Source organism: Marmota flaviventris, chromosome 10 (assembly GCF_047511675.1).
Source record: "Marmota flaviventris isolate mMarFla1 chromosome 10, mMarFla1.hap1, whole genome shotgun sequence".
Taxonomy (NCBI): Eukaryota; Metazoa; Chordata; class Mammalia; order Rodentia; family Sciuridae; genus Marmota; species Marmota flaviventris.
In genome coordinates, this window is record NC_092507.1 from 47,697,991 (window position 1) to 47,722,461 (window position 24,471).

Consider the following 24,471-nt stretch of genomic DNA (forward strand, 5'->3'; position numbering starts at 1 on the left):
GCAAAGCTCACTTAAGTGGAATAAGTATTTATTTTGCCAGGCTCTGAGGAGGACTTCGGAGTGACCTACTCTCTACAGCACTCCTCAGTTCACCCTCACAGCCAGACCTATCTATCTGTAGAGTACTGCCTGGCCAGGACACCCTGTCCCTCACCTTGAACTCCCTTCTCTCACCATTCCTGTTTCTCATCTGCCATGTCTGAGGGTAGACAGTGTTGAGCCCCATGGTTTATCCCCACTCCCGTCTCTGCCTCTGTCTTCCATAAGGGGAATTTTGTCTCTATTCCTGCCTCTTTACCCTATTATCTCTTCTCCATTCTTCAAAACCCAAAAGAAAATGTAAAGCACTTCCTCCTGATTGTTGTCGTCTGAGCTGAAGAATATTCTTCCAAAGACTTCTGGATTTCTCTGCCTATACTTTTTATGTTCCCATCTTCATTTTGTTAGTGGCAAAGACAAATTTTCCCATATGACTTCCCATTTTAGTTAGAAATAACTATTTACTAGAGACTGAGAATGGAAAATATATGAAGGGACAACATGAGAAAATATGGCATTCATGTTCATTTATTGTAAATTGAATTCCCATTATGGATAACCAAACCAAAAAAGTATTTTAAAAAAATCTTATTTCTAAAGTTATTTGTTTAGCACTTTTCAAATTGAATATGCAGAGCCACCCAAGGAACTAGTTAAAATGCAGATTATTGGTTCCCCAACTCACCAGTGACTCATCAGTAGTTTTAACTGGTTCCTGAATACGTACACTCTATCAGCCATCATGTGATCCTGATGGATTCACCAATGATACCTTAAAAGATAGCAAAAGGTTGTCCTAAACTCCAGTTGGTTGCAATCAAAAATTGTTTGTGGACTAGGAATAGAGCTCAGTGGTAGAGCACATGCTTAACACGTGTGAGGCCTTGGGTTCAGTCCTTAGCACACACACATTCACACGCACACACAGTTTTCTATATACAATACAGAAAGAGACAAATTGAATCCAGACCAATGAAAAGACTGCATTTTAAAACTTTTGTTTCCAAGGCAGACAGTTAAAGAGATCTTGCAATCTGTCACACTTACCATGAGCTGTATACTACCTGTGTATATACCTGATGCTACTTGATGTGGACAACAAGGCTTATGGCTATGTGCACTCTCACCACCCCCCACCCCCCACTTAAAGATAAGAAAGAGACTTACTCAGGCTCCGCTAATGTGGTGGCATAGAAAGAACCTTGGTCTGTCTGACCCCAGTGCTATTCTTCTTACCATTATATAGCGTCACCCAAGCCAATGTTTTAACTAAGCTAGCTGTAGATGATTTAAAAAACAAAATTCAAAAGACAGAATACATGTAAATTTTGGTTCAAAAGCTCAGGTACAGGGAAAGCTAATGCACTTATATTTTGCTTAAAAAGTGTGTTAGGCTCTTGTTACATATTGTTACAGGCTCCTGGGCTGAATTTAGTCTAGAGAGTTAAAAGTGTACCAGCCTGTGACTCACCCACTGTGAAACCCTGCAGGGGACATCTCCTACCAGTATCACTAACATGAGTGAAAACCTTCCTCACTTTCTGCATCCAGGCTTCTCACAGCTGAAAGTTGTAAAGAAAAGCCCACACAATTGAATTCAGTGTAATACATTAAATATGCCCTAATAATGTGGCTCTTAAAAGGAGTTCATGCATCATTTACTGTGATGTAACATTATTACCAAGCCTAGTGCATCTGGCCTAATAACCCTGTCCTGTTGTGCATATCTCCATCATTTAATGTAACACATAGACAGTAACATTTAAACACCTCAACACATGGTTACATTACTGACTCCTCCACCTAGACTGAGCTTCTTGTGAACAATGAAATCTGGTCATATTTCTTTCTGTAATGTCAGATACCAGAGCTTAATTCAGTCAATTAATGAATATATTCATGAATGAACAAGATTGCTTAATAGTATGCTAAGTGCTAGACCAGTTATGGTGGCAAATGCAATACAAAGAAATAGAGATATGGAGTAAGCTCTATGGGAATTTGTAAATGGGAGGAGTCATTTTCAGTTGAAATAGAAAGGCAAAGAAAGATCAAAGACACTAGTATTCATTGAAGGACCTCAGTGTGACAGAAGTGGCTGGAAAGGTCACTCATAAAATCTTCATATCCACTCCACCAGTTTATGTAAGGTCACACCACTAGTAATGAAGAACCCCAGCGGTCAGCTTCCATGGCCCTTCAGAAAGTGGAAAGGAGCAGCCTTTGAACTGAGGCTAGATAATAGGTGTGCTCTCCAAAAGAAGCAATGGAATGCACAGTATTCTGGGTGGAAAAGATAGCATCTTTGAAGACACTGAAAAAGATTGGGCAATGTAAGCACCTCAACTCAGCTGAAACACATGGTATCTATAAGGGATTCCTGCAAGATGAGACTATCAAGATAAGTGGAGTCAGGTTAGGAGTCCTTGAGTACCCTGTTAAAAGTTTGTGCTTCCTTTTCCCTCCCCCCCTCCCCCCAGGAACTGGAGGTGAAGATTGCCTTAAGGGACTTATCTGAAGCAAAGCTTTATGTTCTTTGAGGAGGCACAATAGTTTGTGGTGAGGACAAACTATTAGACTGACCCTTCATTAGTGAGTGGCACTGAACCTTAAAAGGGAGAGATGCAGGCATCAGAGAGCTTCTCAGTAAGGAACTTGAGGGACCAAGAACAGAAAAGAAGCTGAGTTGGACTCAGCATTTCCGGCCTTTTGCACTCTTGTGTCAAGTCTGCAGCTCAGAGGCTGAGAAGCAAAACATCAATTTAGGCAGGCTAAAGCTGGAAGATAAAAATTTGAAGGTAGCGATCACAAGAGAGGAAAAATACTGATAAATGCTATGGGATTTTAGCTGGGACCCAGGTGTAAAGGTGAACTAGAAATGGGCAAATTTTACAAAGGCCAAAGCCCAGCTTTGAATCACCACTGGACAAATTCAATTAATCTATTCCTCCTCCAGTTAACTGCAATAAGCAAAATCATATCCTTCCTAAAGGAAAATAACATAATCAGAGGCTCAGGTTATATCTGAGAGTTTTCATATACAATATCTGCATCCAATAAAAAGTAATTTAAACATACAAAATGTAGGAATTTTCATAAATCAAAAGGAAAAAGTAAACCCACACAAGATCAATCCAGATGTTGGCCATATTAGATATGGACTCTAAAATATCTGTGATTAATATGTTCAAGAAATTATAGAATGGTCTGGAGAATTCAGAGAGCTGCAAAGTATACTAAAGAAGTAGGAATTCTAGAGCTAAAAATGCAGTAATTGTGATTCAGAACTGAACAGATGGGATAAAGTCAACAACAAACAGTACCCCTGAAAGAAAGAATGAAGGGGACATGGGTCAGAAAAAGGTTACTCTCACCTCAACATAACATTTAGAAAGATGGAAAATACACAAAACCCCAAAAGAATACAAGATACACAGCAGTTCCTATCAAGTAGATGTATAATTGGAATCCCAGAATCTTTGTTAAAACAGAAGCTATTTTGAAGAGATAATGGTCAAGAGGTGTTCAGAACCTCTAAAAGACCTCAAGTGAGTTTATTTTAGCTTCTGAAAAATTAATAATTTCATATTAAAAGGGTAAAAGATAAAAATTACATGATTAGATTAGTAGTTGTTTTTTAAATGAACTTTGGTAAAATTTAATTTTATTAAAATTTAATTTTGGTAAAATTTAATCTTATTCTGATTAAGGGTATTTGCAAACAAAAAAACCTAATGCCAATACTACAGTTAATGTGAAACTCTGCAGGTGCTCCCTCTTATCACTTCTTTTTCACATCATATTGTAGGACCTTGCCAATGCAAAAGTGAAGAAAACTGAATTAAAAGTATAAAATTAGACAAAACTGATGCCACATATGACAGAATTGTTCACATAAAAGTTTAAAAATATATACGTAAGATATTCAAGCTAGTAGCTTGGCAAGATTGTTACATCAAAAAGCCAATACAAGACTCAATTTAAGCAGAAATAACCATTTAGAAAATAATTTTTAAATAGCCTGATTTATAATAATATCAGAATATCAAATACCTAGGAATAAAAGTGTTCTCTCTGCAGAAAGTTATAAAACATTTTTGAGAAACTTAAAGATGTCACAGATAAATGGAGAGATATGATGTTCATTGATGGGAAGGCTCAGTATTATAAATGCAATAGTTCTCACCAAGTTGTTGTATTGATTCAGTACATTCCAATTCAGAATTCAATTAGATTTGGGTGTGAGGGGCTGAAAATTGGTAGTCATTTGCAAGCTTATTTGGAAAAAGCTAATAATAAGACCACCTTGAGGAAGAACCAAGTTGGAAGGGCTTAATATGACTAGATATTAAAACTTATTATAAAAGTAATTAATACTGATATTGAGTTGGGGACAGACATAAACTAGAGGAAATAATAAGGAGCCCAAACCAAATACACATGTATGGACAATTAATTTGGGACAATAGCAGCACTGTAGAATTGTGATGATTATTTTTTCAGTGAAATAGGGCTATTTGGATATCAGTAAGTCAAAATTGAATTTTTGCCCCTGTCTTATACTGTACATAAAAATGACCTTCAGATGGAATATAGATCTAAATATGAAAAATAGAAGTGCTCAGGATAGGCAAATGTTTCTTATTAAATAGGATGCCAATATGAGGACAACCTTGAAGGAAAAGATTAGTGAATTGGATTGTGGTAAAATGAGGAACTTTCACTGGGTGAGGTGGAGCACAACTGAAATCCCAGCAGCTTGGGAGGCTGAGGCAGGATGATTGCGAGTTCAAAGCCAGCCTGAGCAACTTAGAGAGTACCTAAGCAACTTAGCAAGACCCTGTCTCAAAAAATAAAAAGGGCAGGGAATGTGGATCAGTGGTTATGCACCACTGGGTTCAATACCTGGTACCAAAAATTAAAAAAATTTAAAAATGAGGAGCTTTCTTTCACCCAAAAAAAAAAAAAAGCCATTATAAGAGTGAAAAATGCAAGCCATGCAGTATGAGAAAGTATTTTTCAATGCACAGAACAAAGAATTTAAATCTAGAGTATCTAGAATGCATGAAAAATTTCTACAGGTTAATAAAAAAGTCATACTAATAGAGAATGGTATAAGTAAAATACTTAAATGGCTTTGGAAAAAAGAGGACATGCAAGTGGACAATAAAATATTAAAACTTTTTTAGCCTCACTAGTCATTAGGAAAGTCTAATAAGCATAAGATAATATACTACACAGCCCCCAAGTTAGTTAAAATTTTAAAAGATGAGTAACTCCAAGTGTTGGTGGGCATCAAAACACCCAAAAGCTCAAGCATCACATGGAAATATGACTGGTACCATACTTTGGGATGGAGATTGGCAATATCTCAATACTCCACGAATCAGCAGTACTATTCTTCAGGCATGTGTTCAATATAAGTGTGTACCTGTGCACATGAGAAAAAGAAATACTTGTATAATAATATACATACAACATCTTTGGTTGTAATAGACAAAACTGAGGGAAAAACCCAAATTCTCATCAGTATAGTAGAATGAATACACATTAGGATCATATAGTAATAAAAATGTACCAAATATTGCTGCCATGCAGCAACCTGATTGAACCTCACATATATGATGATAGAAGCTGGCACAAAGAAAACATATAAAATGGTTTAACAATTAGGCAAAACTTGTGGGCTAGATAGACATCTAGATTGAGGAGGTCTTTGGTGGGACATGGTATACGGACAAGGACAGGAAGTGGTTTATTTCTTGATCTAGATCAATATGTTTATTTGGAAAGAATTCATCAAACTGTATATGTAAAATGTGTAGCCTTTTAATGCAGGTTATACTTCGTTAATAAAGTTTATTAAACATCAAAGTGAATAAAATTTATTCATGTCAGCATCGTGCAGCTCTGTGCTAGGTGCTGGGAATGTCGATATGAACATGATGTAGTCTGACCATGAAGAACGGAGAGGAGGAGATGGCAGGTAGATGGCAGGATGGGAGCAGATGTGGATGATGAAAAAGACCAATCAGATCTGCAGAGCAGATCTGTGTAGCAGCTGCTGCAGGGTCAACCCAGAATTGGAAGTCCTGGAAAGTGGTAGACACTACCTATTGTCTCCTCGGGCCCATGCTGAGGGACACCTGGGGAGTCATTGTACCAAAGAATGAAGAAACAAGACTGACTTGGACGCATTCTGCATTTGCCTTCAAGAAACTTTGAGATGGTGATTGAGAGCTATTTTTAAAAATCATTTAAAAATTCTCCCCTTTGAAATACAGATTTATAAGGAGAAAGAGCAGAGGAAGAGTGAAAAATAATATGGATATATAGGACATATCCAACAGAAATGTATACATACACCATTCCAATAGCCTAATGGTTAGAAAGGAGCATGATTCCTAGAGCAGGACCTGCTCCCCTGTTTTCTCTCCCCTCTATCTAATCTAAAGTAACTCTCTTCTACCCTAGCCCCCTGCACTGTGAATTAGCATCTGTACATCAGAGAAAACATTTGACTTTTGGTTTGGGGGGATTGGCTTATTTCACTTAGCAGGATATTCTCCAGCTCCATCCATTTACCGACAAATGCCAATATTACTCAGCCTTAAAGATGAATGAAATTTTTTAAATCCATTCATCTGTTGAAGAGCACTTACATTGGTTCCATAGTTTAGCTATTGTGAGTTGAGCTAAACATCGATGTGGTGGGGCATCTCTGTAATATGCTGATTTTAAGACCTTTGGTTATAAACCAAGAACTGGGATAGCTGGGTCAAATGGTGGTTCCATTCCATGTTTGCTAAGGAATCTCCATCCCACCTTCCATAATGGTTGCACCAATTTGCAGTCCCACTAGCAATGTACGGGAATACATTTCCCCCAACAACCCCACCAACATTTATTGTTGTTTGTATTCTTGATAATTGACATTCTGAGTAGAGTGAGATGAAATCTTAGAATAGTTTTGATTTACATTTCTCTAATTACTAAAGATGTTGAACATTTTTTCATATATTTGTTGATTGATTGTATCTCTTCTTCTGTGAAGTGTCTGTTCAATTCCTTAATCAATTTATTGATTAGGTTATTTGGTTTTTTTGGTGTTACGTTTTTTGAGTTCTTTTTATATCCTGGAGATTAATGCTCTATCGGAGGCTGTATGTGGTACAAATTTTCTCCCATTCTGTATACTGTCTTCGTGTTATTGATTGTTTCCTTTGCTGAGAAGAAGCTTTTTAGTTTTAATCCATCCCATTTATTGATTCTTGATTTTACTTCTTGTGCTTTAGGAGTCTTGTTAAGGAAGTCAGATCTAGGCTGACATGGTAAAGATTTGGGCCTACTTTTCCTTCTATTAGGTATAGGGTCTCTGTTCTAGTGCCTAAGTCTTTGATGCACTTTGAGTCGAGTTTCATGCAGGGTTAGAGTTGGGGTTTAATTTCATTTTGTTACATGTGTATTTCCAATTTTCCCAGCACCATTTATTGAATCAGGTATCTTTTCTCCAGTGAATGTCTTTGGCACCAACAAGAGAACTGTATTTATGTGGGTTTGTCTCTGTTTCTTCTTTTCTGTACCAATGGTCTACATGTCTGTTTTGGTGCCAATACCATGCTGGTTTTGTTACTAAGGGTCTGTAGTTGTGGTATTGTGATGCTTCCTGCTTCACTCTTCTTGCTAAGGATTGCTTTGGCTATTCTGCATCTTTTATTTTTCCAAATGAATTTTATGATTGGTTTTTCTGGTTCTATGAAAAATGTCATTGTGATTTTAATAGGAATTTCATTAAATCTGTATAATACTTTTGGTAGTATGGCCATTTTGACAGTATTAATTCTGCCTCTCTAGGAACATGGGAGGCCTTTCCATCTTCCAAGTTACTCTTAAATTTCTTTCTTTAGTGCTGTGTAGTTTTCATCGTAAAGGTCTTTCACCTCTTTTCTTAGATTAATTTCCAAGTATTTTTTAAAGCTATTGTGAATAGGGTAGTTTTCCTAATTTCTCTTTCAATAGATTCGTCACTAGTATTCAGGAATGTGTTTGATTTATGGGTGTTGATTTTATAACCTGCTATTTTGCTGAATTCATTTATGAGTTTTAGAAATTTTCTGTTGGAATTTTTGGCTCCTTTAAATATAGAATCATGTCCTTGGCAAGTAGTGATAGTTTAAGTTTTTCTTTTCCTATCTATTTAATTTTTTTTATCCTATCTAATTGCTCTGGCTAGAGTTTCAAGGATGATGTTGAATAGAAGTGGTGAAAGAAGGCATCCTTGTCTTGTTCCTGTTTTTAGAAGGAATGCTTTCAATTTTTCTCCATTTAGAATTATGTTGGCCTTGGGCATAGTGTAGATAGCTTTTATGATGTTGAAGTATGTTCCCACTATCCCTTGTTTTTCTATTGTTTTGAACATGAAGGGCTGCTGTATTTTGTTAAATGCTTTTTGTGCATCTATTGAGATGATTGTGTGATTCTTATCTTTAAGTCTTTTAAGTCTTTTGATATGATTAATTATGTTTATTGATTTCCCTATGTTGAACCAACCTTGCACCCTTGGAATGAAACCTGCTTGATCATGGTGCACTATCTTTTTAATATGTTTTTGTATGTGATTTTTCAGAATTTTATTGAGAATTTTTGCATCTATGTTCATCAGGGATATTAATCTGATGTTTTCTTTCTTTGATATGTCTTTGTATGGTTTTAGTATCAGGGTGATATGAGCTTCATAGAACAAGTTTGGAATGGTTCCCTCCTTTTCTATTTCATGGAATACTTTGAAGAGTATTGGCATCACCTACTCTTTTTTGTGACCATGGATCAGTTATTTAACCAGCAGTAACTAAGTTACATCTCCAGGATGGTATCATAATAGCAGTTATGAGAATCAAAGAAGATTATATAAACTACTTGGAACAGCATCTGGCACAGGTTGGCAGTACACAAGCATCTGCTGTGGTGATGGTGATAATGATATCACCACTGCAAAGAAAATCTAAGGCTTTTTTGCTGCAGCAGTGGGACATGGAGTCAGTGGCCACAGCCAGGGTCAACACAGTGGCAAGGAGCTCTTTAGTCATAAGGTCAGAAGGAAAGCAGGACTCAGGAAGAAATATCCTTGGAGCCAGACACACAGTAGGAATTAGCTCCTCCCATAGAGGACTTGTCTGCGATCTGTTGAAGCCACTGTGAGTCTGTCTCCACAGAGTTCTCCCTCACCAGGCAATTGTAAGCATCTCGAGGATGGTGGCTGTGTTACTTTAAATACTGTTTCCGACTTGAATCCTACTAAACAAAGGAGGGAGAGAATATTAATCAATTACAAAACAATACAATTGGAGTAATTAATCAATTACATGTGCCAGCACTGTTCTTTCAAAACAAGACTATATTTTTACACTTTTACTTTCAAACCATCTGTTCCCTTTCGCAGATGAGATGTCGGAAGCTCAAGGAAATCGGCTCGTTTTCTTGAGGTCATGGGATGAAGAAGTGTTCTGGGGAAGCAGCTCCTCAAAGCCAGTGCCCTTCCTGGCTAGTGCCCATTACGTTACGGAACCAGGAGGGCACTGGACAGGGAGAGCAGGACCTGGCAAGGCTGCTGTCTGAGAAGGTGGCCTCGGGAGCAGGTGCAGAGTGGAACCTTCTGGGAGGGCTGCATCTTGATTTCTGCTGAAGCAGAGATGTTTCCACTGCAGTTCCTGAAAAATGCCGCTGTGTTTCTCATGGGATTTTCTGGGATTCATTTTTGTTCTCCCCTTCCACACTATTTATTTACCTAAGCCTTTGTTCTCTTTGAAACACTTTCAGCCACATGTCCTTCATTGTGCTACAACCCTGGGCCCTTTATCCTACCCAGGATTTTTACCCCCTCTCCAGCTGCTCTTTATATCACTTAATTTTCTGAGCCCGCCAGCCTGACTCTTATCCGGTGGGGGTGGCCTTCCACACCCACCCCAGTCTCCTAGGATTGGCAGCTACAGGGGAGAGAGCAGAACCAGGATTCAACTTCAGAATCTGTTTTCCTTTTGGTCTCCTTATTGTTTGAAGGTTGGGGCCAGGCTAGATTAATCAGTCTAGGTGTGGTGGAGCCCTGTGACCCTCCCCAGGGAAATCATAGCCTTATAGAAACTCAGCCTGGTTTTGGCTCCCAGAATGAATTCCAAGCTTTGAAGAATCTGTCAATGTTCAACTAACCCCTGGAAGTTTGTGATGGAACCGAAACTCATAACCAAGCGGGGCGGGGGTGTGGGGTGCAGGGCATGGGGGTGGGAGGAGAAGCACGTGTGCAGTCAGAAGGTAGGAGAAAAGAGAGCTCGCCTGCCTATTTGGATTTTTTTCCTCAAAATTTCAGGCCTCTTCTCTCAGTTCAGATGTCCTAAAGAACCTGTCTAAGCACTTCTTGTATGTGCTGGTATCTTTCTGAAATGTCTCACTGGTCAAGTTGGACTCTTGGTTCTGATCTCCACCTTCAGAAAACCTTCACGTCACTTTATAAATGAGATCACCCATCTTGTGGCAAGAAAGAGTTGCTAAAGGAAACCTAGTTCTTCTACCAGGAGAATTGGACACTTTACAGTTCCAATATCCCAGACACAAAGCTGTATGCCATACACAGCTGTTCCATTTTGCCCAGGACAGAGGGGGTCCTGGACCACTGGGTTTACTGGTGTGTAGGGAGAAAATTGTCTTTTCCTCACCCGTTTTGGATTCATGGTGGAGGCCCCTAAAACAAAAGACAGATAACAAGAGAAGCATACACATTTATTTAATATAAGTTTTATGTGACATAGGAGCCTTCATAAGGAAATGAAGACCCAAAGTAACAGTTAAGCCTGAATATTTTATGGTAGGTTTTATGAAGAGTAGACTTATGGAGAAATACGATAAGAGCAAAAATTGTATGATCTAATGGTAATAAACTAGAGGAACTTAGCAAGACCTATCTATCTAGATTCTTCTGTGTGACCCTTTCTCTTCAGAGATAATACTGTCCCTCTCCTTTGGGTTCAGGGAAGACATCTCTCACAGGAAGGTCTTGCAACCTGCTTCAGGGCAAAGTCAGAAAAATCCTTCCCAGGTTTTATGACCTGCTTCAGTGGAGAAGGGCAGGGGTGGGGGTTGGGGGCTTCTGCTTCTGTGGTTTTCTAAGATACCTTTAGCTTAACATATGTAATACAGTGATGTGCCATATTTTGAGAAGCATGTCCTGACCCTCATCAAATGCTGATATGAACAAAAATGATCTTGTAGAATAGATGCCAATTTTAGATTCCCACTTTAAAACTGAAAACTGAATTTCAATAAGTTGAAGTATCTTATCAAAGTTTGCATAGCAAACTCATGGTAGAACTGGAAATCAAAGATCTCTCTGACTTCAGACCCAGAACTGTACATTGACCAACCAAACTCTTCAGACACAGTTCATCTCCTTCATACTGGGGCCCAGCAACCCTGTATCAGCTAGCTTTCGTCTGTCTCTCTTCTGTCTTTGCTTTCCTGTCTATTTTGTCTCAAGTTGTAACAGAAATGCCTTTCCCTGCCTTCCCCCTTCCCTTCTAATTAATATATTCCTGCCTTTCCTTCCTGAGGAGGCCTCCCTGACATCCAGGGTAGGTCCCATGCTGGGGCTCCACACCTCCATGGGAAAAAAAAATAACATCTGAGTCGCCACCAGTTGCTCTTCTGCCTTTTAAGCATCTGCCAGGGTATCTTTTCACCCCTACTGCACTGGAATAGTATAGGAAAAAAGAGAATAATTTCCATATTTAGATTTCTAGCACCTGATATGGTTCCTGGCTTATAATTGGGGATCAATTGATGGTCATCCTATTAGTCAATTAATTTATAAAATATCATAAGGCAATGACTTAGAGTCACAGTCATAGATCTGTTTAAGGATCTGTTCCAAAAGATACATTTATGTTACTTAGATCAATTTTCTTATTTTTGGTTTCTTTATTTTACAAAGAATTTAATTTGTGAATTAGCTTGACTGTTTAGATTGGATTTACCCTTACACTTTACCAAGTCTAATGCTGGGAAGTGAATGTCTTTTATGAAGTTAAAGATGACAATGTCCAAGTAATGTCCAAGTAATCCAGAAGTTGTGTTGACTTAGGGAGAACAGAATTTCTGAAATCCAGTTTTTTCTTTGTCATTAGTTGGGGGTTTGCTAGTGTTCTTGAATTTCCAAGCTATTGTATATTAGCCTGCCTTTGAGAGTTGATCTCTCTGGATAGAAATGAGTGAGAGCCAGTTGCCTGAGGTCCTACTTTTTGTTTTCTCTCCAACGCCAAACACCATCAGGCTCTTATATTGGTTCTGATTGGTCCAAGTCATGGAAGACTTGTGGCCAAAAGGCAGAAATGATGAATGTCAACACAAATTTAATCATGCTATAAATGGTGCTATATGTAACTGTAGCTTTGGGGGAGGTAAGTAGCTTTTGGTTTCTGCTCAACAATGTTTAAAATGTTTACCTGGATTATGCCTACTAGCTGGTACCTTGTTTTTCTTATTCCCCTGTATATGTGTCCCCCCCCCCATTATTCTGTCATCAGTATACTTTCATGGATAGAAAACAGATGTTCCAATCAACCTAAGTAAACCAAATAACTCTGGCAATGCACATATCAAGCTGAAGGCAGGCTCATGAACCGTCATGTCAAGCCCTGCTCTTCCCACTGAAGACTGATAGCTGTCAGTAGTAACAACAGTAATGGTAAAAATACATGGAGCACACTGTCCCAGCCATTGTTGTTCTTACTCAGTCCTCACAGTAGGCTTGGAAGCAATAGACTATCACCATCTAATCTTGTCATTCAGGAAACTGAGGCATAGTTGGATTTGACTGGCTTGTTGGACTTGACACCAAGTCCTCTAGTCCCAGAGTCCTGGCTCTGAGCTACTGTGCCCTGAAGACTTCAGCTACCGAGTAAATGGCCACCCATGTCTAATTTGAAGGCATTCTCTATTATTTTCCTGGCTCTATGAGGATGGGAGTGTGAGAAGTGGGATGGTAGCAGCAGCTAGGTGTGTGAAATCTCTTCATAGTTTAAAAACAAAGGTAAACTTATTTTAGAATTTAATTTGGGTGAATCTAAATGATGTTTCTTTCCAGGTCAAGACAGTGCTTCATTCTGTATGAGGATCATGGATATCTTTTCAGCTAGCTGCTCCCCTTTATTTGTTAGGTGCGAGGTTACCCCTTGGGCTTGCCTTAAGACTCAATGTACAATTGTTATATTTTAATTTGCAAAAGAAAACAGTCATCATCTGGTAGCAGGAGATGCCTATGCAAGCAAATAAATGACAGATATAATGATAGAGGTTGCAGTGTCAGGAAGTAAAGTGCAAGGGAAGGAGACTTGGTTGGTTTTCTCTGGCTGGGGTTCTTGGGGCCTGAGGAGGAAAGTGGTCCAGAAAGATTTTGATGCTACAACTGAGGCCTCAGCAGGAAATGTATGTTCCAAGGTTGATTGTTGGAGGTTGACGGGAAATGGTGGAAGGTTCTTCGGTGCATGATGAGCAAATGCCCAGCAACACAGAAAAGCAGGGCACATCCAGGAGTGTGGAGAAAAGACTTCCATGAAGCCCTGCTTGTTCCAGGCACTGTTGAAGCTCCTGGAAGGAAGAACTCCCATTTATTGATAACTAGTGTATTCTCCATACATCTTCCTTAGTCCTCACAGCAATTTTGTAGGTTAGCATTGCTACCAAGTTTTTAAGATATAGAGGTTGAGGTTCTACATCTGAGAGGTGAAGGTATTTACCCCAGGACATGTAAGTGGGATTTAAGCACATGTCTAAGGAAATAGAGCAAATGAAATAATAGCAACAATCACAATAACAAAAATAAGGCAAACAGCAAATATTGACACACTACTGAGCATGTTCTAATCTGCACCATCTAATATATCCATTAGCTATAAGTGGCTGTTTAAATAAAAATTAGCTAAATTGAGCAAAACGGAAAATTCACTTCCTCAGTTGTGCTAGCCATCTTTCAGGTGCTTAGTGGCCTCATGTGGCTGGTGACTACTGTACTGGACGTTGCCAATATAGAATATTTCTACCTTCACAGATCATTCTGTTGGATAGCTAAGTGCTTTACATGTATTAACACATGTAAGTTGTATAACAATCCTATGAGGAAGAGACATATGCAAATGGTAAGATGTGGAAATTGTGGTGTGAAGAAGACAGGAAACATAACCAGAGTCACATGATGAATGAATCCTGTTTTTTAAGTATTTCACCATAATGTCAACCCAGTATATTATGTTCTTTGTTATATAAATGAATATCAGTCAAAGTAACAGAATTCTAGGTCTGCCAGTAGATAGACTAGCCTTACATTCTCTGCAGAGAAAATGCCATTGCTATAATCCCTGCCCTGCTGGGACTGCACAATTGGCACAGGCTTTGCAAACACAGAGCTGCTATCCTATAGAGAGTGTCCTCTCCATGGACTCCAACCCTTTAGCCAGCTTAGTCAAGCAGCCCATCTGATATACTTTATCAGTCCACTCGTTCCTTCAAAGAGCTGAATCAAGTCTCAAGTTGATAAAATCTTAAGTAATGTTCAAAAATTTTTTTATACTTTTTGTCATCTTTTGAGCAGGTATTTGAGGTGGTTGTCAGGAGAATCTTTTTCAAGATGCTAACACATCAGAGTGGGTTACTGAATATCCTGGTTTGAGCCCTTCTCCTGCTTCTTAGTATCTAAATAAGTTTGACAAAATTACTTCACCTCTGTGAAATTCAGGGTTTTTTTTTTCAACCATGAACTGGAAATAAAACACATGTATCACAGGGTTTTTCTAAATATTAAATAAAGGGTGCAGTGTCTGAGGATGCTGTGCAAGCTATAAAGCAGTTTATGAAGCTATAAAGTGGGAGATAATTATAACACAAATTTTAGAACTTAGGATGCTTTTCTTCTATATAACCCTGTAAAGTTTTCAAAGCTGCTATGGCTTGATAAATTACAGGATAACATGCTGTTAATCATAACATTTGCAAAGTCCTTTTTTTCTTTTATATAAATATAGTAGGCACTCAATAAATGTTTGGAAAAAAGGAAAGATGGTTGGATAGAAGAGAGAGGGAGGGAGGGAGGGAGGGAGACAGCACACAAAGGTAAATAAGAGCTGCTCATGAAGTTTCAAATTTTCCCTCTAAATTTTGTTTTTAAACGTGTTGTTTAGGCTGGCACTGTAGCTAAGTGGTTAGAGCACTCCCCCTTGCATGGGTGAGGCACTGGGTTCAATCCTCAGAACCACATACAAACAAGTAAAATAAAGGTTACATTTAAAATATTGTGTTGCTTGACATTAAATAAATAAATAAGAACAATATAATATATGAGCAAGTTAGTAAGCTTGTTTTCTGCTATTTTTTTCATTCAAAAAAATTTATTGAGCAACTACCTTCAGCTGGTTGTTGTACAAGATTCAGAGAAGAGACAATTGAATATGTCACTTTGTTTTGATGCCTATTTCTTCTGCTGCTAATTTTGCTCCTTAAATGTTCTGAGGAATGCAGAACGAACTGACACTTGTACAGTCCTGTGAGGGGCCCTAGCAGTGTCAGGGATGCACTTGTCAAATTTCATCTTGAGAATTGCTTCCTGATGTACATGTGCAGCCTGTGAATCTTCTAGGGATGGTAAAATGTGGTTATTCAGAAAGGAGAATGCTCCTACCAACTATTCTTGCTTTTCCTGCTCATTCATGGGCCTCTTGTAGCCACTCTAGGCTCTAGAGGGACACAGGAAAATGAGATTGTCAGCTCCTGGATTCATGTGGTCATCGAGAGCATCCCCCACCCACTGCTATTGAATCAGGGGCAATGATAGGCAGAGCGTCAAGAACCTCCCAGGAGGGGAACCTGGGCAAGCCTGCCTCTTACTGGTGCTGTGCAAACCTGACTGGTGGTTGCTTAAGTATCCTTGGGACTGAATAATCAGCGTCTGGAGAGGGACTTTTTGCTCTTGTCTCCTGGTGAGGAGCCACTGTACCTGATATATCAGAAGACACACTCTATGTATCCTATAATGGATCACATTTGTGATCCATTCTTCTATTGTAGAGATGAGGGAACTAGTTCTAATTTGTGGCAGAATTGGGGTTAAAACTCTGATTTTTTCTTAGTCCAGTGCATTCATTATGTTCCATGGTGAACTGACATTTCCAAATATATTTCCTTCTTAGAAGACAATTATAACATCATAGAGTGAGGGAGTATAGAAAGAATATGGGCTTTGGAGTCAGAAAGAACAGATCAAATCCTGGCACTGCTTTCTATATCTGCATGACCTTGGACCAGTTACTCTGATCCTTTGTTTCCACCTCTGTTGAAGGGAATAAAGAATATTTACCTTTAGTGGATGTTGTTGTAAAGATTAAATGAGAGAATATTTAAAGACTTAGCATAGAATCCAGCCTATCTTCAGTCTCTAATATGTTTTCCAGAAACAAAGGAAGAATACAGTTGACTTGAGAGAAAGTTTGTGGTTTGGTGATGTTGGTGATGGTAGTAGTAATGGTGACACGGTTACCATTGATCAAACATCTATTTTTTAGCATTCATTATCAGGCAATCATGTGATTTTGTTGTTTTCTTTATTCTATAGCAGATACGTTTCCAAATTCCATTCTTCTCTCATCCTAACTCACTAGTGTTCAGGTCCTTAGCATGGATAAATCAATCAATAAATCTGTCAATCAGTGAGTCTGCTAACCAGAAAAGAAGCAAAAGAATATTACCCACACATTTATCTTTTCCTCAATTTTTAAGTGTCTATAGAAATTGAATGACCATCTAAGGTTAACTTTGCCTGTACCTATGAGTGGAGCCAATAAATGCGGGCCTTGCTCAGGAAACCTTGAGTTGGTTTATAGCACTGTGGGCTAGAAGCGGTCAACCCCTTTTCTGTCAGGGATCTCAGTATCAGAAGCTTAAGACCTCAGTACTTTGAGATGTGTAGATAATAAACATCAATTGCTTGGATGTTGGGTTTTGTTTTGGAGACAAACCTACAGTCTTAGTGTTTAAGAACAAATACTTTGGCTTCAGATTGCCTGAATATGAATTGCAGTGCTGTTCTTGGGAGCTCTGTGACCCTGAAGAAGTTTCTTTTCATCTCTAAGCTTCAGTTTCTTCATTTGTAAAATAAGGATAATAAAAGTCACATTATTAAGTTGAAAAAATGAGATGTCTAGGGAGAGGATGCAAGAAGAACCCAGTTAAAATTAGCTCATATCTGAAGTTTCTTCCTGTCCTAAACTCCTTGTGTCCTGAATGGGGAACCTATCACTCAAGGTCCAGCCAGAGAGGCATAAGCCACTCTAAGTGCTTATAAAAGGAATCTCAGCTGTTTCTCCCTCTCGAGATGGCCCACATTCTCCCTTGAATGTGTATTCCTTCCTTTACCCCAAAAGCCTCTCACTCTTAAAAGAGCCCACATTCCTGGAATGTGTTTCTGCTTTCCTAAGTAAATTTGTCTGTACCTCTAAAACATCTACCACCACAACAACATCTATTGATATTACTATTGTTATATAAAAGAGGGAATTTTATATAGAAAATGTTGATCAGATGATGAAAGAGCGAGAAGCTAGAGAGCAGCTGCCACCATAGGCCAGCAGTCAAGGGAACAAGGTAGTGGTGGACCCCAGCAGATGCTGTGGCTGTGGTCACCCTGCCAGCAGAGTCTGAGTCAGAAGGAAACAGCACTCCTGGGCCTTTACCTGAGACAGAGAAGGAAGAAAAGGTCTGCTTGGGCCTTCCTTTTCCTCCAGCCCTCTGGCAGGACTGACCTTGACTGAGTTTGGGAACTGCAGTCTGCAGGGGCAACCCCCCCATACTGAGCAGAACAGGGGGCTTGTTCTGAAAACAAATAGGGCCCAGGACTCTTGCAAGCTCAAGTCTCAGACCTCAGTTGCCTGTTTGCTATTATAACCAACACAGAAAGTTTGGAAGAGCTGTACTTCCCCCTACTGCTGGGCCTCTGAACAATAGCAGAGGTGCACTAATTGCTGTACCCAGAAGGTAGAATTTGGAAGAAGTAATGAAAAAAAAATCTAGAAAGCTGTAAGAAGACTGTCTGTGGCCCCTAGATCCCACTTTCTAGAAAGACCTGCTTGCTTGAGCAACTAGTGCCTTCAGTATCCAGGAATTTGTGGCTTTTACCTGGCTAACTTGTGCAGAACTCCACATGGACTGAAAGCCTGGGGAAACCCTGGAGCCTCCATGGTTCTCTCTCTCTGTGTGTTCTGATCATTTGAGGTTTCTTTTCCTCACCAGGCTGCAAGTACCCTGAGTGCAGGGCCTTGTCTTCTTTATCCTTGAGTCCCCAAACATTTGTACTCTCACTTTCTGCCCTGAGCTAGCAACTGTGGTGTAAAGGGCTGCTAAGCATGTGAGCAAGGCTGTGCCAGCTTCCTGCAGCTTTCATTGTAGAAGAGGGGCTCACAGCATGTGATGTCTCAAAACTACCACTGCCTCTTCTGTTGGGGAAGTCCAATGGTGCATGAAAACATTTAACAGGGAGACTCCTTTGGGGATCATGGAAGCTCTGAGAAAGTCACATCTGATTTAGGAGTAAATAGAAGCTAGCCTGGCAGAAAGTTGGGAATGGCATCCCAGGCAGACAGAAGAGCAGGTGCAGAAGAGCATATAGTATTGGAGTCTGAGGATCGAGAGGCCATGCATGAAGCTGTTGAGATCAGCGGGATTTGTTCTCTCTGCATCCACATCTGAGCCCTGCCTCGAGCCTATTTCACCTGCCTCGTGTTATAGTTATGTACATTTGCATGCTCATGGCTCCCACTTCATGCCTGGCATAGCATTTACTGCATAGAAAGTGCTTGTTGGATATTTGAATAAATGAAGGTGGAATAGCTTTAACTAACTCTGATCATATCTAATTTCACTTGTTTCGCAAGTATCAGGAATACAGTCTGTGTGGAAAAGCCTGAGTTTCCACCATATATGAGAAACTCTGCTACTGGCAATCTTTAAACTAAAGGATTACCTCTCAGTCACCCTCTTCTTTACACCTGGAGCTCTGCAATAAGTATGCTGAAGAGATTCAGTCGTGAAATACCGCCTTTGCTTTACCTTCTTTGAGATTGACATATGATACATTAAACCAGATTCCTTTTGGCTCTGTTCCTTATGACCGATGCCACCTTGGGCAAGTCACTGAACCTCTGCAGACCTTGGTTTCTTTTCTGATGTCTGTCTCTAACATTAATAACATCAACTTGACAGTATTAATCCCAAATGAGATCACACCGGTTAAATATACAGCATAGTGCTGGTATTTAGTGAGCACAAGACAATGGACAGCCACTGTTTTTAATATGTAAATAGGTACAGTTAACTGTCACATGTCATGCATGGACCAGAGCAAAGCAGGAACAGAACGAGTTTTCTAGTTTTCCTGTGGTAGAGGAGTATGCCCTTTTGGTTTGTATTTGAAATTGGGCTACACACGAGACTCTTCCTCTATGTTTCTTGGCTTTTAAAAGGTATTTTATGATTGTTTTAGTTTTCTTTCCTTCCTTCCTTTTTTTTTAAAGATGATTTTGTGGTTTTACTTTCTCACAGGAGTGATTGGAGCAGACGTGAGGGGTCATGGCCTCATCTGTGAGGGACAGCCAGTGACGTCACGGCTGGCTGTCATCTGTGGAACATCTTCTTGTCACATGGGGGTGAGTGTGGGGCACAAGGGCAAAGCCACCGTGTAGGGTGGGAGGCAACTCAGGGGGAGATACTGAGCTGCTAGCACCTTCTCTGCTCTGCTTCTTCCCAGTTTCCCCTCCTGCCCCCTTGTGCGTGTCTGGCCAGAAGCCTGGTCCTGCCTCCTGCAACCTTGCTTATATTTGCCTGCTCTTTTTCCAAGGGCCAAAGCCTTAAAAAGCTTGAAAGGGTTGAGTCTGCCTTTGAATCCACCCTGGCCATTGAACCCAGGCAAGAGGAGTGAAGTAGGGTCCACGAGGGCAAAACCTCGCTCTCCCAGACCCATCTCTCTTTCAGGGGCAACTGACTCGTCCCTGGCAAGGTGGGGGTGTCTGTTTTCTTTGGCTGCTGAGCCCTTTCTCCATCAATATAAATCCATCTCCCTGGGAGCGTCCTGATGATCTATAGAATTAGGCTGCGTATCATGACTTCAAAAGAACACTGATAAGCAATTTTCACTTTGTTAATTTTTCTCCATGAATTAATGGAAAGGCTTTCTCCAAGATTGCAGTTAAAATTTAGTGCCTGCCCTAAAATTTATATCTTCTTTAAATGCATGAGTCTGAAAGCATTCCATTTCGATAAGTACCCATTTCTACCATATTTTTATTTAAAAGTCATTACTCTGTTAAACTGAGATAGACGACTCTCTGGATTTTTCCCAGATGAGTACAATAGAGGGGGAAAGAGGGGGAGGAGCAGGGAGATGAGCCTGAGAGTAGAGTGGGACATAGCCCAGAGCTGGAAGTCTGCAGCTAGGGAGGAAATCATGTGCTGTGTGAAACTGTCCAAGGACTGTAGGTACCACTGAGCCTCTTTTATTAGTAGATGCTTTGAGTAAATATCTATGCAGTTACTTTTTTACTGATTCCTGTTCTTACATTCTGCCTGTGCTAAACTCTGTGGCATAAGGAAAACATAGGCCCACCCATGGATGAGATAGAGTTGTAACAGATATTACAATGTGATATGAAGACCCAAATAGGTTTGGGTTGAACTCAGGATACTAACCATTTGGTCATGCTCGGGCACTTTGCATTCTATGGCCTCCCATGTTGTCAAGATAGTGGCGCCAGCCAGATTTGGTTTCCATTCCCACTTTCCCCCTTCCTAAGCATGGGTCCATAGGCAAAGTACTCAACTCCCTCAGATTCCTCACCTGGAATCTGTGGGGTCTGATGGCAGTCCCTCACAGTAGGAGGCTGAAACAAGGCTGGAAAGAGGCAGTGTGAGTGCTCAGGTGCATGAGCCCCTTGGAAGGCTGGCTCTTGATTATCAGCCCTGTTGCTATCCGGCAGGAAGGAGGCAGTGACTGACTGCCAGGAGGCATCCAGGGCTGCAGAAGGCCTCCTGCGGTGGCATTTGGGCTGGACTTTAGCAAATACACTTCTTTGTATTTCTTTAGACTCTAGGTGAGGCATTAAATGGAACTTCTTTAACCAAGTGTAGAAGTTCCCACATCCTTCTTCCCCTTCAGCATCCTGTGGTAAAGCTTAGCTGTCTTGGAATCAGAGATCCACAGAGGCCTAAACTCTCTTCCGATGGAAAGTGTCCAAACAGCCATCCAGCTCTTACTTCCCTTGATGTGGGTCTACCCTTCTTCCCTTGTCTTCACTGATCACCAGTTTAAATCTACTTAACTCATCCCTTATTTTCACTGGAACACATCAAATCTGGCTTTTCCTGTCAAATCTGAGTCTCAAGCATTTTTACTCCACTCTCTTCAGGCTTCTAATCAAAAGCAGATCTAAATGAATATAGGTGACTCTGTGAGGCTCCACTTCTCAGCCTGTCTCTTCATGGGATGATACTAGTAGTTTCCCCAAGGTCACAAAGACATTAAATTCTGGAACTAAGAACTTAAATTTTGCTGTACATTGTTCCAATGTTCACACTCCATAATGCCCTGTTGTATTGTGCCTGCTCACCACATGGCCATAGAGGAGTGAGGAACATGGGCACACAGGTCATCATGTGCACAGGAACTCTTGCTTATCCACTTGCTGGCCTCATGACCCCAGTGAGCCTCTTAACTTCTCTGAGACTCAGATTCTTCCTCCATCAAGTTGGGGGAGTGGTGCCAGTCTTTCAGGATTGTTGGAGAGCATGTATTAGCTCCATCTGTACCTGGCACCAGGAGACTGAAATGGTGGGGATTCTTTTGAAAGTTTCCCAGTGACATAAAATGCTCACATGAAGCAACTGTTTGGGCTTTAACGAATTTGATGGGCAGCCGCAGTTGGTTGCAATGAATAAGGGCCATAAAATGCCAGTTTATTATGTCGTGTTATACTGGAAATAACAGCCCCCACCCCGACCCTGCTTTGTACTTGGGAGTGGGAAGGGACCTTCTGGGCCAAGGGGATTAATCACTAGCTTTAATGTTATGTCATGAGGGCGAGACTGTGGTCATGCTGGGAACAGAGAGTGCCTTTGATCTCCCTCAGGTGCTGGGAGCCAGCATGCCAGCAACAATCACACCTTTGTGAGGTCTAGGGGAGGTGCAGGTTGGAGAAACACTCCCAGGGAAACTCAAGGACCCCCTTTGTTGTGGTTCTGGCAAATAAAACCACCACTGTCAGGAAAAAATTGCCAAACAGAACTCAGGGGCTGTGGGTTTTCCAAAAAGTGGTTTCAATATGACCTAAAGAATTCTCTTGGTGTCTGCTCACTTCTGGTGTTTCCAATTCAGTGGGTTAATTGAGACAAAATTCCCAGAGATAATTTATGCTTGATCCAAGTTACTCTTTTCAGATCACCCAAAAGGAATGAATGAATGAGTGAATGAATGAGCAAGCAGTAATTGAGTATTAGTATATACTTAAAAGGTCCCTACCTCTAGGTTCGTGTTACCTCCAGGAATCTGGAGAAAAAGCCTGAGGTTGAACATAAGATGTACTAATCAGGCCTTTGATATTTTAGAAGATACAAGTGTGGGCTGCACATTCATCTTCCTCAGGGATGATTTAATTAAGAGGGAAAAAATGCTGTTCTTTTTTTAACTCCATGAAAGCAGAGCTGCTTATTCAAAGTTAATTACTACCAAGTCACCAAAACCCAGAATAACACGTGGCAGGGGTTAGCCAGAGGTTGAAAAGTCGCAGGGTCAGATGGAGATGATCCCTGTTGCTCCAGCACACTGCCTCTGGAGCTGTCAGGTCAGGTTGGAACTTAGCAGCTTGTCCTCCAGCTAGGTGTCAGGTGGGGGGCAAACCCTGTGGCAGAGCCGGGAGGGGCGTGGAGGAGGTAAGGCTTGTGCAGAACAGTGCCTGTGGAGAGCTGGGGAGTATTGCTGCACCTATTTAGGTGTATTTAGAAATGAGGGTTTTATGTGAACATACAGCTAGTGATTCTGTCACTGCACAGCCATGGAATCTCTAAGAAGTGGGCCCCTGTGCTAGCCCTATTATTGACTGTGAATTTAGGTAGATACTTTATCTTTTAGTGCCTCAGTTTCTTTATTTGTTAAATGTGGGCAATAGTATTTTTCTATAAATTGATGTCAAAAATTAAATTGAGTAATCTCTGTAAATAGTTTAGCACTATACTTGAACATAAGACATACAAATCAGGCCTTTGATTAATACCAAATATAGTGTTAAATATAGTGTTAAATATTAAATATAGTGTTGTTATCTCTAAGATGCTGGCCCCTGTGCTAGCCCTGTTACTCACTGTGAATTTAGATAGATACTTCATCTTTTAGTGTCTTAGTTTCTTCATTTGTTAAATGTGGGTAATAGAACACCCCATGCCCTAATCTTGGTTTCTAATACCCTGATCCAATAAAGAGAATCATGAGGTCTTGGACAAGGTTGATTCTGGGATTGGGACACAGAATACATAAGATGACAAAATACCAGAGGCTCTGTATTTTATAAGATAAGAGGTTCATTTAGCTCACAGTTCTGGAAGTTGAAGGGCATGGTACTAGCTGGCATTGGCTCAGCTCTGGTGAGGACTCCTTTGTCTGAGTCACCAAATGGCAGATGTCATTATATTGAAAGGGGAGAGGGAGACATAAGGGTGGGGGGAGGGAGAGGGGGAGAGGAGGTAAGAGGGAGCATGGGAAGGGGCCAGTGGGACCTCCCACTAGGACCCACCTCTTAAAGGTCTCGCATCTCTTAACATTGCTACATTAAGGACCAAGCTCTCAACACATGAACCCTTGGGGACACACTTTAACTATGCTCAAACCATCTCAAAGGTATAAAATAGATTAATCATAAGATTATAATGTTAGGTAATCATAAGATTATAATGTTAATGTTAATATAGTTTCTACTCTCCCCAAAAAAGAGTAGAAAACTATACAGTTCCATTATTTTAAAACCTAGGAGATGCAAACACATAATGACAGAAAGCACATGGGTGATAGTGGTTACCTAGAATGGGGGAATGGGTATAATGAGGACCAAGAGAGTAGAATTACAGGAAAGATTTGGAAATGATGTACATATTTGTCTTTATTCTGGTTATATCTTCATTGGATATGTTGTGTCAAAGCATCAAGTCAGACATTTTAGATATGTACAGTTTATTGAATGCTAACTATAGCTGGATAAAGCTTTTTAAAAAACTAAAGAGAACACTGTGGGGGGGAATAACAATAGCAATAGTATCTGCAGTCATTTATATAGTTCATACATTATCATAGACACTATTCTAAATACA

General features: G+C 40.2%; 1 protein-coding gene across 16 annotated transcripts in view; it reads left to right on the forward strand.

Annotated features, from left to right (window-relative positions):
• Positions 1 to 24,471, forward strand: part of Fggy (FGGY carbohydrate kinase domain containing) — a 409,490-nt gene that overhangs the window by 210,393 nt on the left and 174,626 nt on the right. For all 16 annotated transcript variants that reach the window (XR_011708838.1, XR_011708841.1, XR_011708845.1 and 13 more), the window contains one exon: positions 19,666 to 19,769. Coding sequence is in view for 2 of the 16 variants with exons in the window: in XM_027945053.2 (XP_027800854.2) it covers positions 19,666 to 19,769 (104 nt within the window). In the remaining 14 variants the exon portion in view is untranslated. The remainder of the gene's footprint in view (positions 1 to 19,665; positions 19,770 to 24,471) is intronic.